At 34.1% G+C, this 15,339-nt stretch overlaps 1 protein-coding gene across 2 annotated transcripts in view; it reads left to right on the top strand.

The window, feature by feature from the left end:
• LOC100934839 (probable palmitoyltransferase ZDHHC11) overlaps positions 1-11,929 on the top strand; it is a 161,199-nt gene extending 149,270 nt beyond the window's left edge. For both annotated transcript variants that reach the window (XM_031946081.1, XM_023495892.2), the window contains 3 exons: positions 7,756-7,843; positions 10,185-10,263; positions 11,411-11,929. In XM_031946081.1, the coding sequence (XP_031801941.1) occupies positions 7,756-7,843; positions 10,185-10,263; positions 11,411-11,631 (388 nt within the window). In that variant the 3' untranslated portion in view covers positions 11,632-11,929. The remainder of the gene's footprint in view (positions 1-7,755; positions 7,844-10,184; positions 10,264-11,410) is intronic.
• Positions 11,930-15,339: the final 3,410 nt, after the last annotated feature.

Genomic DNA, 15,339 nt, shown 5'->3' with positions numbered 1-15,339 from the left:
GGTGAAATAATCACTGCATTGTGTTTTTTCTATAATTGGAAAGGAACTGTAATATTAATTTTCTATTAATGATAAGAATCCCTGTGAATAATTCTCCCTTCTGGAAAAAGGGTGAGAAACACAACTTGGGTAAATTATCTTTAACACATGTTTATTAACTGGAAGCACCTACTTTTTACAAACCTTACTTTTTTTTATGATAGGGAAGCTCTACAGAGCTACTGAGGTTTTGTGGGTAGCCATGGCAGCCATGGCAGCCACACCCTACAGGGGATTGTGAGTCAGACAAGGGTGGGCTAGAAGTGTGAATAACTGGGAACAGCTGTGCATCTGGGAGCATGATTTCAATGAAGGAGCATCTGAGACAGGCTACACCGGAAAATAGAGTATAGGAGTGGAGCAGTGTCACCAAAAATCAACACTATAACCAACTGGCCATATTCTAACTTATCAAATAAGAGCATATATACTTGGCTTTTGGGACAAAATTTCCCTACCTAATTATTTAAATACCAGCCAGTCAGTAACTGGAAGAAAAAGATATTCTCCTTCCTTTATAATTGAAAGTTAATATTATATGACATAATAAGCTGGAATTAATGGAGCTTTATCTGTGAGTCAATATTGTAGAGCATGATATAAATCAATGCCCTTAAAACCTTCAGTGATAACATCAAAATTGACTATTGCATTATTCATGGGTTTAAAACTTGTTCTCATTACTTCAAATAGTGGAAATTTTGCTGGACAGCTCATGAATATGGTTTCCTTCCTCTTAATCTTTTTATTACCAGTTCCTAAATTGTGCAGCTAAGAACAGAATTGTAAGGGATTTGCAAGTACAATAAAATCCAATCAGTATTTTTAGCAAATCCACAATAATCATCAGCTTTTCAGCATATCATTAACAAAACCCAAAAGGTAGAAAAATTTCTAACAAAATGCAATAGTATCCAAATTAAAGACTTAGTGCTATGTCAATCAAATTACCAAAGAGCTATATTAAAGGAGAATATTAGAATTAGATAATAGCAACTTTGACTTAAAAGAGAAAAAGATCAATAAAATGAAATAACATGGGGGAAAAAATTAGGAAGAGAAGGACTTAGTACTACCAGATCTGAAAATACATTACCAAGAAGAATTATTAAAACTATCAAGCAAAACAAAACAAACAGAAAAATAGATCATTTCATAAGGTGAGTATTAGGAACAAATGTATTCAGCAGTCTGGTGTATAGAAAACCCAAAACAACAACTACAAAATGATTATTTGTCAAAATTGTGAGGAAAGCTGAAAAGCTAACTTAAAAAAGAGTGTTTGTTGGTTATTGTTTTATATCTTATATCCTAATAGATTACTAAATGATCCAAAAAGAAATATTAAAGGGGAATGGAAAGTTATAGCTTTCACAATGATGGCATATGTAACTAGAAAGAAGAGAGAAGAAAATTATAAAATACAAAATTGATCTCAAATACATAAAATTACAAAATTTTTATCCAAGTAAAAATAAAAGTCAATGCAACTAAAATTAGAATAAAAGAAAAAATATTTGCCTTAAATATCTCGTTATCCAAACACAAATGAGTAAGATTAATAGCCATTCCCCCATAACCAAGTACAAAAGTAGATATTTATAAAGAACTACAAACTATCAAAAACATCTCAGGGGAAAAAAAGTGAAACACAATATCCAGAAAAGGAAAAGCAAAAAAAAAAATAATAACTCTGAAACATCACCTCCCACCACTAGACTAGAAATGAAAAGTTAAGAAAACTGTTGAAAGGGTCATGACGTACGTGGTATTAGTACTTGTAGCATCAAATTTGTTAAATGGGAAAATGATATAAACTTATCTGAGAAAAATTACTACTTATTCATAAGAGATTCTCATGGGACTATATTCCAAAGAGAGTTATTATTACTCTTATTGACAGCAAGAAAAGATCCATATGTACAAAAGTATTCAAAAGCAGCATTACTTGCCGTGACAAAAAGATGGGAATAAGATGTTTACCACAGATTAAATTGTGCCATGTGGATGTATAAAGAAATAGAAATATGAACTGATAACAAAGTAAAAAAAAATTCAAGCTAAACAACAACATATATATAAAATGACTTGGTTGTTCAATTTTTTTTTCCAGCCATGTTTAACTCTTCATGACCACATCTGGGGTTTTCTTTACAAAGATACTGGATTCCTTTTCCAACTCATTTTATAAATAAGGAACTGAGAACAACAGGGTTAATTGACTTTCCCAGGGCAACACAGATATTTAACAAAACTCTGGTTTTATTAATACCATAATGTAAAAATGAAAGGATATCTTTTTTTTTTCTGTTAGCAGTTAATAAATTATGTTTCAGGAAGTGAATCTTCTATGGGAGGAGTTTGTTGAAAAATGTCTTGTATGAAAAATAATAATACAAGACAAGAAATTCTTTTTCATAAATCTAGGTTCAGAGTGTATAAGCATGACAGTTTTTGAGAGGAAATTAAACCCTTTGTCCTACAGATTGAAACCCCCCCCTTATGACAAAAAAAAATAACAAACATAAACATCCAATAAATTTGGTGACAACATCTGACAGTTCTTTGCCTCAGTAGTTTTCTGTGTCTTCTTCCATGAGGTGGAAGTTATGCTTCATTATAATTTCTAATAGTTTTTCAGTTATACAAAACATGGCTTCTTATTGGTGATCTCTCTTCATTTATATTGTTAATTAAATTTATCATATAGCTATAGATATAGATTCTTTTATTTCTTTTTGAATCTTCCCATGGTTCTCTGAATTTCTCAATCATTTCTTAACTGCCGAATAATATTTCATTATTTTCATATCATTGTTGTTTCAGCTATTCCCAAATTAACACCCATTTCATTTTCAGGTCTTTGCTTCTACAAAGAGATTATTTTTCCTGTCTTTTAGAGTGCTTTTTGAGCATAAAAAGGGAAAAGAGGGTTAAAAAATGTGCTTAAGGAAAGCACCAATTTAAGAGTATTAATAGGTGATTAAGAAAAAATAACAATTACATACATTTTCTTATCACTTTATAGTTTAAAAGGTAGTTTTAGACCAGCCTTATTACCTAGGTAGGGAAATATCATATTCCTAATTTCACAGATGAAGACAGGGATACTCAAAAGTTTAAATAATTCCAAAGTCTCTTGGATCTAAAGAGATCCTGCAATCAAATTATAGAGGGTCTTCACAACCAAGCAGAGAGTTTTAAATTGTTACTCTGTAGGCACTGGGTGATCATTAAGGTTCTTCAAGAGAATAATAATATAATCCAAATTCGATTTTAGGAAAATTATTCTAGTGGCAATATACAGGATGAATTGAGGCAAGGAAGAATGAATTATTTATCAGTTTAGGATATTTTAGTTTATTGTTTTGTTTTTAGATGGTCTCCTATCTCACCAAAGCTAGTCGTATAGTATCTTCTCATATGACTATATCCATTACAGATAAGTACCTAAAACTCTTAACCTGCTCTAGATTCTGATCTAGGTTATTTCACCACTCCTCAGAAAATATACTGATCCCCAACTCAAAGGCTCACCATATTGATACCCATATTAATGAGGACATCTGTTGGGCTTAGCTCATTGCAATTCAAAACTCCTAAACTCAAGTTAACCACTAGCGTCAGCCTCATAGGGAGCCAGGATTACATCTGTATATCATCATGTCTGGCTAGTTATCAGTTTAAAATTCGTTAGTATGAACCCAATTTTCTATTTTACTTGTTAGCAAAACTATTCCCATCATTTCAAAAATTTGTTTAGGTGTATTTTTGTGAGACACTATTCCAATGGATTTGTGCTCAAAGCAATGTTTTTAAATGTATTAAAATATGATTATGAAAGAAACCAATTAAGTTGAAATATGACTAAAAATGTTTTTAATCCAGAGACTGCAGGTTAAGAACCCTTGCAAGAAATAGTATACTAGCTGTTACGTTTAATATATTTTAATATGTTAACAATAAACTCTTCCTCCACAAATTGCATCCATGAAACACGTTTAAATTTAATCTATATTATTAACATTTTCTCTATCACTTTCCTAAATCTAGAAATCAACAAAGCAATAAATCATTCCCTAATTAGTAGCATTTACCCATTTCTAGAGTGTAAATATTCATGCTGAAAATTTAATGATCTATTCTCGAGAGCCTGTTCATGCTGGCTCCATCATTTTAAAAGGAAAAAGTCCAGTGGAATGAAAGGACCTGCCTAGAGTCGCATAGGTAGCAAATGTCAATCAGGATTTATACCCAACTCCCAAATCCAAATTCAGTTCTTTTTAGGTATACCATCCTTTTTCCCCTGTAGCTTTGTAATGTCCTCTTAACCTATGCTAATAAAATTGCAATGGAAGCACTCTATTATATAAAGTTCTTTGCCTTTCCATACAACTCCATGCCTTCTCATCTAATGCAATTATCTATATTTTCCCAAAAGTCTTTTATATAAGATTTACCAAGCCTATAAGTCTTCCTTGCATTCATTTAAAGTCAGATTTCAATAAGTTATTGGGCACTGTATGTGTAGTCTGTCATAGCTCAAGAGTGAGGAAGGCTATTCCCTATTTGGCCCCAGTTACATGCCTCTGGCATTAGGTCTCCAGCTACTGCTACTTTCACCATTCTCCCAGGATCTCTCCTTGTTCTAGCCTCTGAAAAACCCATAAGAATTAATGAATCCTGAATACTATGCTCTGTTTCTTCTCCTGAATCTGACTAAGCTTCTTCAGGCAACTGTTCCCCAATCTTATTCTAGTCTACCTTGTTGTTCTTAACTTAGGCATCTGCCTTGTTCTTAGCCTTCATCTTCCTCCTGATTCTATGAGCTCTTTCTTTTTCACCATTCTCATTCCTATTCCTTTTCTGATTCTACCACTTAAGATTTGGAATGGTGACTCCTCCATATTCTAGCCCAAAGCTTTCTAATAATACATTTTCCACTCAGGATCTACTAGCTGTGTGATCTTGGGCAAGTCACTTAACCCCAATTGTCTCACCAAAAACAAAATGTTTTGTTCTAGTCTACTTGGATCAAGTTTATAAGTCTGTCCCTACCTACCTCTTTCTGCAAGGCTATTGCTTTCTTTATTTTGTTGAGATTTTTTTTTGCAAAGTTCAAATTCAACGAATCTATCTGTTATAGAAATGCAAAGATAAAAATGATTTTTAAAAAATCTCTTGAAGTAGCTTACAATTGAATCAAGAGACCCAAAGACACAGAACTAGAAAAATATAGGAATTCGACCAATGTTTTTAATGTTGTGGGGAGCTTCCAGGTGAGGAAACTTTTCACTGCAAATTGGCTCCTTGTTAGCAATTTATTCCCTTAGACAGTCTGAGTGCCTTGAGAGGTAAAGTCAGAAGGAGTTTAAGTGATCTGCCTGGAATCTCTTAAGCCAGAAAATGTCAAAAGCAGGACTTTAATCCATGTCTTTCTGGATCCTATGTCATCTGAAATTCTGTCTTCACTACCTGCTCCTTTAGTGTTATGAAAAGTATAGAAATAAGTATAATAGTAATAACACAAGGAGGACAAGAGAGAGACAGAGAGAAAGAGATCCAGGCAAAATGCTTTGAAAATTTGGTAAAAATATATACCAGCTTAAAAAATCAGGGAAGTCTGAAAGGAGGTGGTAGTATGTAATTCAGACCTTGAGGGGAAGAGGATTTCAGAAAGTGAAAAGGCATTCCAAGCATGGAAAATGACTTAGGCTGAGGTAGAAAAGGGCAAGGTAGGACTGGAGAAGTCCAGAACTCCCAATCCAGTTTGGCCCTAACTAGAGAACATGAAAGTAAGTAAGTTGTGTAGGTAAGCTAGAAAGAGAACTTGGAAACAAATTGTGGAGTGCCTTAATAAATGTCAGGCTAATGGGTTTGTGTGTTAGGTTAGATGAATGTTTGTAGTGGAGAAATATGTTCATAACCTTTATACTCAAATTAATTTGACAGCTATCTGAAAGATGAATTAGAAAGGGGAAAGACTTGAGGCAGATAAAAAAACCTATGGCAAAAGTACAAACAAAAAGACAGCTACATAGTTCAGTGGTTAGATAATGTTTGGATTCGGAATCAGAAAAACAAATTCAAATACTACTTCAGATCCCTATTAACTGTGTGACTGCATCCAACCTGTTCTAACCTCAGTTTCCTCATTTGTGAAAGGATAACAATAGCACCCACCAAATAGGGATGATATATATAGCACTTAGCTCCCAGGATTATTATGAGGATCAAATGAGATGTTTGTAAAATATTTTGCAGACCTTAGAGCATTACATATATAATGATTATTGTTAGCACATGATTTATATATCATAATATAATTATGTTAATGTTATATATTACATATGTGCTCCCAGGATTATTATGAGGATCAAATGAGATGTTTGTAAAATATTTTGCAGACCTTAAAGCATTACATATATAATGATTATTGTTAGCACATGATTTATATATCATAATATAATTATGTTAATGTTATATATTACATATGTGCATATTATTTTTAAGAAAAATTAATATCTAAACCAGAGTGGTGGCAGATTAAGTAGAGAAGGGACATAATAGGTGTTGTAAAGGTGCAATAGATGTGTCTTGGCAACTGATTAGATGCATTCAACAGTGAGGGAGAGGGAAATTTTGATGAGATCAAATTTTAAACCTGTATGTCTCAGAAAATAGTGGTACCTACAACATAATAGGAAATTGGGAGAAAGAGATATCATTCATCTTGAAGATTAGGCAATGTACCCAGCTGCCATAAAAGACCAAGGTATTAGAAATTGAGCTGGACAGTCATTTCTCCTGGAACTCATTGTACCTTGCCTCCTACTCTGGATTTAGCTCCCAGTCTAAATATCTGCACCTGGAACCAATCTGCTACTTCTGAATAAGCTCCTGGGATTTTAGTTACTCCCAAGGAATATGTTTCATGGATATTTACTGGAATCTCAATTCAGATACTGTCCTTTTCCTCTGGCACAGTGTTTTTCTAATCACATGGTGGCTCACCCCTAGTTAGGATAAAATACTATTAGATAATACATGGACATATATATCCATACATAAGCATGTATGGATATATATGTATATGTGTCTTTGAGCTGTTGTTCACTTGTTTTAGTTGGGTCCAACTATTCATGACCTCATTGAGGAGTTTTCTTGTCAGAGATACTAGAGTGGTCTGCCATTTCCATTTCCAACTCATTTTACAAATGAGGAAGCTGAGGCAAACAGGGAGAAGTGATTTGCCCAGAGTCACACAACTAAGGATCCCAGACCATATTTGAACTCCAAAAAATGAGTGTCTCTCTCTCCAGGCCCAGAACTCTATCTACTATGCCACCCAGATGCCTTCTTTGAGCAGTTAGTATTAGAGACTACCTACTTCTGTGTATAATTAATAATATTAAAATGAAAATTCTTTTTTCTTTTCTTTGCTGAGGTAATTGGGGTTGCCCAGGGTCACACAGCTAGGAAGTGTTAAGTGTCTGAGATTAGATTTGAACTCAGGTCCTCCTGACTTCAGGGCTAGTACTCTATCTACTTACACCACCCTAGCTGATCTGAAAATTTCTTTAAGGAAAAAAGGCATTACCTAAAATTAACTGAAAATAAATGTGATCGTTAACAACTAGCAAAACAACAAAAAGTCATTAAGCAGTGGTGTTTTCTTTGGTTGACAATTTTTTTTCTCCATTCTAATCCAACCAGGCAAAGGAGCTCTCTTTCTACTGCAGTCTCTTCAAGCATGTGTTTAGGATTCAATCGAGACTTGTCCCAAGCCTGCCTTTCCCTAACGGTAAGGATGGCTCTTTACTCATTATAAGGAGAACTTCTAGTACTTGCTGTGTACTGTCATCAAGAAAGGCATTATTAAAAGCCAAATCTTGAGTTTTAAGTTTCACTCCAAGCTGAGGAGAGAAAAGAAGTCCCATACCTTTCCCATAATAAACTTGAGGTGCTTAACCAAATGAAAACAACTGAATATAGGAATTCAGTTTGAAAAAAAAGTTTATTAGTAAGTGGTTCCTATGAATAGAAAAAAACACTGTGCTAGATGATGCTGAACCTACAAAGATGAAACAGCATTGCTTCTATCCTCAAGGCAGTGGCTAATATTTATATAACTTTATATAAACTTTAAGAGGTAGTGTGGAACGAGAATAGAGCACTGGCCTTGGGATCATAAAAAATCCAAGTCCAAGATCTCTCTCATACTTACTGGCTTTGTGGATGAGTCACTTCTCAGGCAAGACTCAAAAACTATTGGATTGGTGTTACAAGTTCTTCACTGTGACTTATACACCAAGGAAAGCAGCAATCAGGTTTTTTTGTATATATATATATATATATATATATATATATATATGTGTGTGTGTGTGTGTGTGTGTGTGTGTGTACACACATACTTGAATATACAGATACGTACACACACATATATGTCTTTGCAAACTCGACAGTGTACAAAAACATTCTATATACATCATCTGATTTGATCTTCATCACAGCCTATTGAATTGAGGTATCAGCTTGTTTGAATAGGAAAATGGAAAAAGTGCCTTATCCAAGATCACTGAACTAGTAAATTGCACAGTCAAGATTCAAATCCAGATTTTTTGGCTTCAAGAGACAAGCTCTTGCTATGACACTATAACTGTCTCAAGGAAGAAGAGTGTGAAAAGAGAAACCTTGGATATTTATTCCTTCAATGAATTCTTACAAACTCTTTTCCTTTATCCTTAACCTTGGTAATCCTATTATAGCTCTCCAAAATCTATTTCATATTTGCCACTTCTGCTGCTTATTTTACTTCCTATTTTGTCTGTAACCTCTTCTAAATAAAACTACTTTTTGGCAAAGAAAAAAAAAGAAGCCATGGGAATAATAGGGAAAAAAACCCTATACCCAACTCTGCAATTTGATAAGAAATATTAAATCTGTTTTCTTAGATCTCTTAACAATGGAAAAACAAAAAATGAGATTACCTAATGAAGAGTTTTGTGAGAGATCAGCCTCCATTGTATTATATGGTTTTCTTTAGGGAACCATTACAGAAATTATCCCCAAAGGAGTGTTTGGGAAGAATGAAAATGAACACAACTTAACTGTAAAATAATCCCATCATCTCTGTCTTTGCTTCCATCAAGGGGCCAGATTCATTTACAGCAAGATCCTTCTCTTTATAATCAATACCTATAGACCCCAAATTATCCATATTTAGTACACAATATGAACATGTCAGCTATCTAAGAGGCTGTTCTCTAGAATCAGTCCCTCAGTTCTACTCCAGCTTTGCTGATTCTCTTATTTCCTGGATAAGATCAGCCTTTCCTGGTCTTAAATCATTGTCTTTCTAGACATGTGGCATCTATCAGATCCCTACAACTTTTCTGGAGTTAGACCAAGTTGAAGATAATCAGTGGGTCTCAAACCTATCAGTGAGTTTGGAAAGGGGGGGAAGAAGAGAAGATGCAGTCTGCACCAAGCATATGAAGACTTTCCCATGAATGCGTGAATGAGTACAATTTATTCCAAAGGCCATGAAGGTAGCTGAAGCAGGTGGTTAAAACTTGGTCAGACATCAAACGCACCAAGGTCATCTAATGCATCTTGGACCATCATCGGACAAGACTTCTGCTGGACTTTAGTCACCAGCCTTACTTTCTCTTCTGGAATCACCTAAATTTGTGCAACTCTGCCTCATAAATCCAATTTAAATATGAGTCAAGACATCACCCATTGTGTACCTGGTCCTTTTTAAAAATGAAGGGCAAACAAGAGCTTTTCTGGACTTTTATTCCTAGTCCTTCCTAACTGCTTCCATCCCATTCATTATAACTAATGAATACCTTGGTATGACCTTAATGGCTCTTAACATGTTTACCTGGGTATTTGTGGAATTTGAATGCTGGACATCATGGTACTATGGCTTGAGAAGAACTAAGACAAAAAGTGGAGAGCGCAGAAGAAACCTAAGGCCTTCGTGAAGGTTAATTTAAAGCAATAAGGTTTTGCTCTTTGGTTCTAAAGTTTGCAATTCTGCCAATTTTAAATGAAATCACAAACTATACCAACATACCATCTTGCAACATTGCATATTCTTTAAAATCAACTTAAAGATTCTTTTTTCTTTTAAATAGAATGCAGACAGCATTAATCAATGCTACAAAAGCAGCAATTTGTTGAAGCCAGAAAATGAGGCTGTAGTAGACAAAAAAGGTAAGACATATAGGAATACTAATTTTATTTTTTAAGGTTAGTTCATGTTGACATTAATCTAGTTTTGATCCTTCAGAGAGGAAATGAATCTCTAGAAATTAATAACTGACTATGTGTGAGGGAAAATTTCCTCCCACATAGTTAATTATTTAAAAGAGGAAAGGAAGGAGCAGCTAATAATTGGTGTAGTGGATAGAGCATCCAGCCCTGAAGTCAGGAGGATCTGCATTCAAATCTGACTCAGTGTCCTCTGACACTTAATACTTCCTGGCTGTGTGACCTTGGGCAAGTCACAACTCCAATTTTCCTCAGCCAAAAAAAAAAGGGTGGGGGGAAGGAGGGAAGGGAGGGAGAAAGGAAGAAAGGAAAATGTTCATCAGCAGGGAACTGGCAATCATTGAAAGCATTATTTTCTCTCTTACTGTCAAGTACATTTTATCCAGGTTCATCACCTTAGGGATTTATCCTTGACCCCTCAACTCTTCAATCTAATCAGTTGACAAATTTTGTCATTTCTATCTCCACAACATCTGTTCTAATCCTTATACTTACAAAGCCACCACTCTAGACCATTCTTCATCTCATCATCTCTGGCCTGTACTAATTAAACACACTCCTATTTGGTTTATCATCCTTAAATCCCTCTCTACTGAAATCTATCTACCACACAGCCACCAGGTCTAAAGCACAAATCTAAATGATCTTCTTTCCCTCACCCAACTCAATAAAATTTCTGGCAGATAAATAAATAAAATTCTGTGGCAGATGTATGTATCCCAAATAGATCAAAAACAAAAAGGACACATATGTGCCAAAACATTCATGTTAGCAGCATTTTTTTGTGATAGCAAAGAACTAGAAACAAATTCGAAAGCAATTAGTTGAATTACTACAAATTGTAATCCATGTAGCTAATAGAGTATTAAAGTAATTTCTATATGTATATTATCCTTCTGTTGTTACTTAATACACATGTTAACCTATGGGTAGATAACTGATAAGTCAATAAAAAACTTAAGTAGATGATTTAATAAAAGATTTTGTAAGATTTTGTATATGTGTTATGTGCATTTTTAAAACTTCAAGAATTTCACACTTTTGTAATCTGAGCTATACAAACTAGTTATTCACAATTTTCTTTTATCAGAACAAACTGCTTCCTCTTCTGAAGACTCTCTTAATTTGGAACCTGTTTCATCCTCAGAAATTCTACCTGGGCCTTCAAAATTAGAGAGTCTAGTAGTTCTATACAACACTGGTATGACACAAGAGAAAACCACAGCTGAAGACCTCTCAAAAGTAATTCAAAACCAGAATTCTGCTCCCACCACTTCTGAGGCTCCTAATCAGAGTCCACTCAATTCATAGAGTCTTTTGAGAATCTGGCTCAATGCTAGAATTGAATTTGGCATTCCAGAAAATCTCTTCTCAGATTTTGTGGATTTAGAATAATTTTTTAACTTTAAAATTTTTCACCTACTTTCGCTCTCACCACTTCTGAGGCTAATTTCATAGAGCCTTTTGAGAATCTGGCTCAATGACAAATTCTAAACTACTTATATATGGTATTTAATTTGGACAATTATTGGAATATGGTCCTCTTGTGGATTATTCCTTGTTTTCATCTTTTAGAATTAAAAGTTTTTTTTTTAAACAGCAACAAAAGAGAATTTTTTTTCTCTAGTGTTTGGAAGGATATAATTTTTATTAAGAAAATATTTTTACTTCTATACATGCCTAGTTCAGCTTAAGAGAACACCACACCTGAACAACTCTCAAAAGCTGTTCAAAACCAGAACTCTTGCTTTCACCACTTCTGAGGCTAATGAGAGTCCACTCAATTCTGAAGATAAGAATTAACTCACTGAGCCTTTTGAGAATCTGGCTCAATGACAGAATTGAATTTAGCATTCCAGAAAGTCTAAGTCTCTGTCAGATTTTGTAGACTTGAGAAGAATTTTTTTAATGTGAAATGTTTCAACTAGTTTCACTTTTTCTCCCCATCTGGAATGGAAAAATTAGTTATATCTGGTATGAAAAACCAGCATATAGTATGGGGGAAACAGTCATTAGAATATGGTCCTCTTGGATCATTCCTTGTTTTCATCTTTATTCAATTTTCAAAAATTTAATAGATTTTTTTTTAAAACAGCAACAAAAGAGAATTTTTTTTCCCTCAAGTTTTTGGAAGGATTGAATTTTTATTAAGAAAATATTTTTACTTCTATACATCCCTAGTTCAGCTTAAGAGAACACCACATCTGAACAACTCTCAAAAGATGTTCAAAACCAAAACTCTTGCTTTCACCACTTCTGAGGCTAATGAGAGTCCACTCAATTCTGAAGATAAGAACTAACTCACACTGAGCCTTTTGAGAATCTGGCTCAATGACAGAATTAAATTTGGCATCCCAGAAAGTCTAAGTCTCTGTCAGATTTTGTGGACTTGAGAAGAATTTTTTTAATGTGAAATGTTTCAACTAGTTTCACTTTTTTCTCCCCATCTGGAATGGAAAAACTAGTTGTATCTGGTATGAAAAACCAGCATAAGTATGGGGGAAACAGTCATTGGAATATGGTCCTCTTGGATCATTCCTTGTTTTCATTTTTACTCAATTTTCAAAAATTTAATTAAAAGGTTTTTTTTTTAAACAGCTACAAAAGAGAATTTTTTTTTCTCGAGTTTTTGGAAGGATTGAATTTTTATTAAGAAAATATTTTTACTTTTATACATCCCTAGTTCAGCTTAAGAGAACACCACACCTGAACAACTCTCAAACCAGAACTCTGCTTTCACCACTTCTGAGGCTAATGAGAGGCCACTCAATTCTGAAGATAAGAATTAACTTAGTGAGCCTTTTGAGAATCTGGCTCAATGACAGAATTGAATTTGGCATCCCAGAAAGTCTAAGTCTCTGTCAGATTTTGTGGACTTGAGAAGAATTTTTTTAATGTGAAATGTTTCAACTAGTTTCACTTTTTCTCCCCATCTGGAATGGAAAAATTAGTTATATCTGGTATGAAAAACCAGCATAGTTTGGGGGGAAATAGTCATTGGAATATAGTCCTCTTGGATCATTCTTTTTCATCTTCACTCAATTTTCAAAAATTTAATTAAAAGGTTTTTTTTTTTGAAAACAGCAACAAAAGAGAATTTTTATTTTCTCGAGTTTTTGGAAGGATTTAATTTTTATTAAGAAAATATTTTTACTTCTATACATCCCTAGTTCAGCTTAAGAGAACAACACCTGAACAACTCTCAAAAGCTGTTCAAAACCAGAACTCTGCTTTCACCACTCTGAGGCTCAGTCCAGTCAATTCTGAAGAGAAGAATAAACTTATAAATGAACTAAAGAGAAGAATTACTAAAGAAAATATTTTGACAGCTTAGAATTTAATCAGTTTTTTTTTAAAGTGCATTTATAGGACACTTCCAGGGGCAGTGCCAAGATGGCAGAGACAACACAAGTTTCTCTCTGACCTTCTTTACAACCCTCACAATAATTACAAAATTGAGCTTCTGAATTAGCTCTGGATGGGCAGAACCCACAAATATTGGGAGTGCAACAAATTATCAGCAGAAGATAATTTCAAAGATCACCAAAAAAGGTCTGTTTTCATTTGGACACAGGAGGGAGACAGCCAGGGCAACCAGTACAAATGCCAGAGCAGACAGCTCAGATTCCTGGGGCAGAGAATTTGCAGGAGGAAACAAAACATAAAAGATCTGTTTCAATCAGAAACAGGAGAGAGTCAGACAAACAGCTGAGACCAGGGCAGACAGCACAGAGCCCCGGGGCATTGCAAAGGACTCCATGGGGCAGACCCAGCACCAGGAATGAATCAGCATTGACCCTCCACAGCTGCGGTTCCTTAGAAAACTTCTCCCACTCTAAAGGCAAACTTTAACTTAAAAAAAAAAAAAGTAAAGAAGTAAAACAACTCTAACAATTAACAGCTTTCATGATGAAAGAGAACAGATTTCAAACCCTGAGGAGACTAAAAGGCAGATTTGTCTTCAGATGAAGTTCCAAAAGGTGAAATAATCTGGTCCCCCATCACACAAGGTTCTTCTAGAAGAACTTTAAATAAGGATCCTAAAAAAGAGCTAAAAGAAAAATGGAGAAAGGAAATGAAAACCTTGCAAGAGAGTTTGGAAAAGGCAACACAAAATAGACATAGTGAAATGAAAAAGCACATAACTCATTAAAAGATAGATTTGAGAAACTGGAAAAAGAAAGCAAGTCCCAGAAAAACAGAATTTGTGAAACAGAAAAGAAAATAACTTCTTAAAAAACAATTTGTGAAATGGAAAAAGAAAATAACTCCTTAAAAACAGAATTTGTGAAATGGAAAAAAGTTACATAGAACAAAACAACTCATTCAAAAATTCAATTGGACAAATACAAAAAGAAGTAAAAAAAAAGTAAATGAAGAAAATAATACACTAAAATTCAGAATTGAACAAATGAAAATGAATGACTCAAGAAGACGAGAATCAATCAATTAAAACCAAAAAAATGAAAAAAAAATACTTTAAAATGTAGAATACTTAATGGGGAAACAACCAACCTAGAAAATAGATGTAGAAGAGATTACAATTTAAGGATTATTGGACTCCCTAAAATATATAATGAAAAAAAGAACCTAGACACTATCTTTCAGGAAATCTTCTAAGAGAACTGCCCAGATATAAAAACAGTAAAATGACTATCGAAAGAATTCACCAAATGCCTCTTGAAAGAGACCCCAAAATTAAAATCCCAAGGAATATAGTAGCTATATTTGAGAACTATCAAACCAACGAAAAATTACAAGCAACCAGTATGAAACTATTCAAATACCAAGGAGCCACAATAAAGATTACTCAGGATCTAGCAGCTTCCACTTTAAAAGGATTGAAGGGCCTGGAATCTGATATTCTGAACTGTGAAGGATCTTGGAATGCAGCCAAGAATAAATTACCCTGCTAAACTGAGCATTTTCTTTCAGGGAAGAAGATGGACATTCAATGAAACTGGTGAATTCCATGCATTTTTTATGAAAAGACCAAAGGTAAACAAAAAATTTGACCTC

The sequence above is a fragment of the Sarcophilus harrisii genome, chromosome 1 (assembly GCF_902635505.1).
Source record: "Sarcophilus harrisii chromosome 1, mSarHar1.11, whole genome shotgun sequence".
Classification (NCBI taxonomy): domain Eukaryota; kingdom Metazoa; phylum Chordata; class Mammalia; order Dasyuromorphia; family Dasyuridae; genus Sarcophilus; species Sarcophilus harrisii.
The sequence above is the reverse complement of the archived record's forward strand: the minus strand, read 5'-3'. Positions and strand labels throughout refer to the sequence as shown.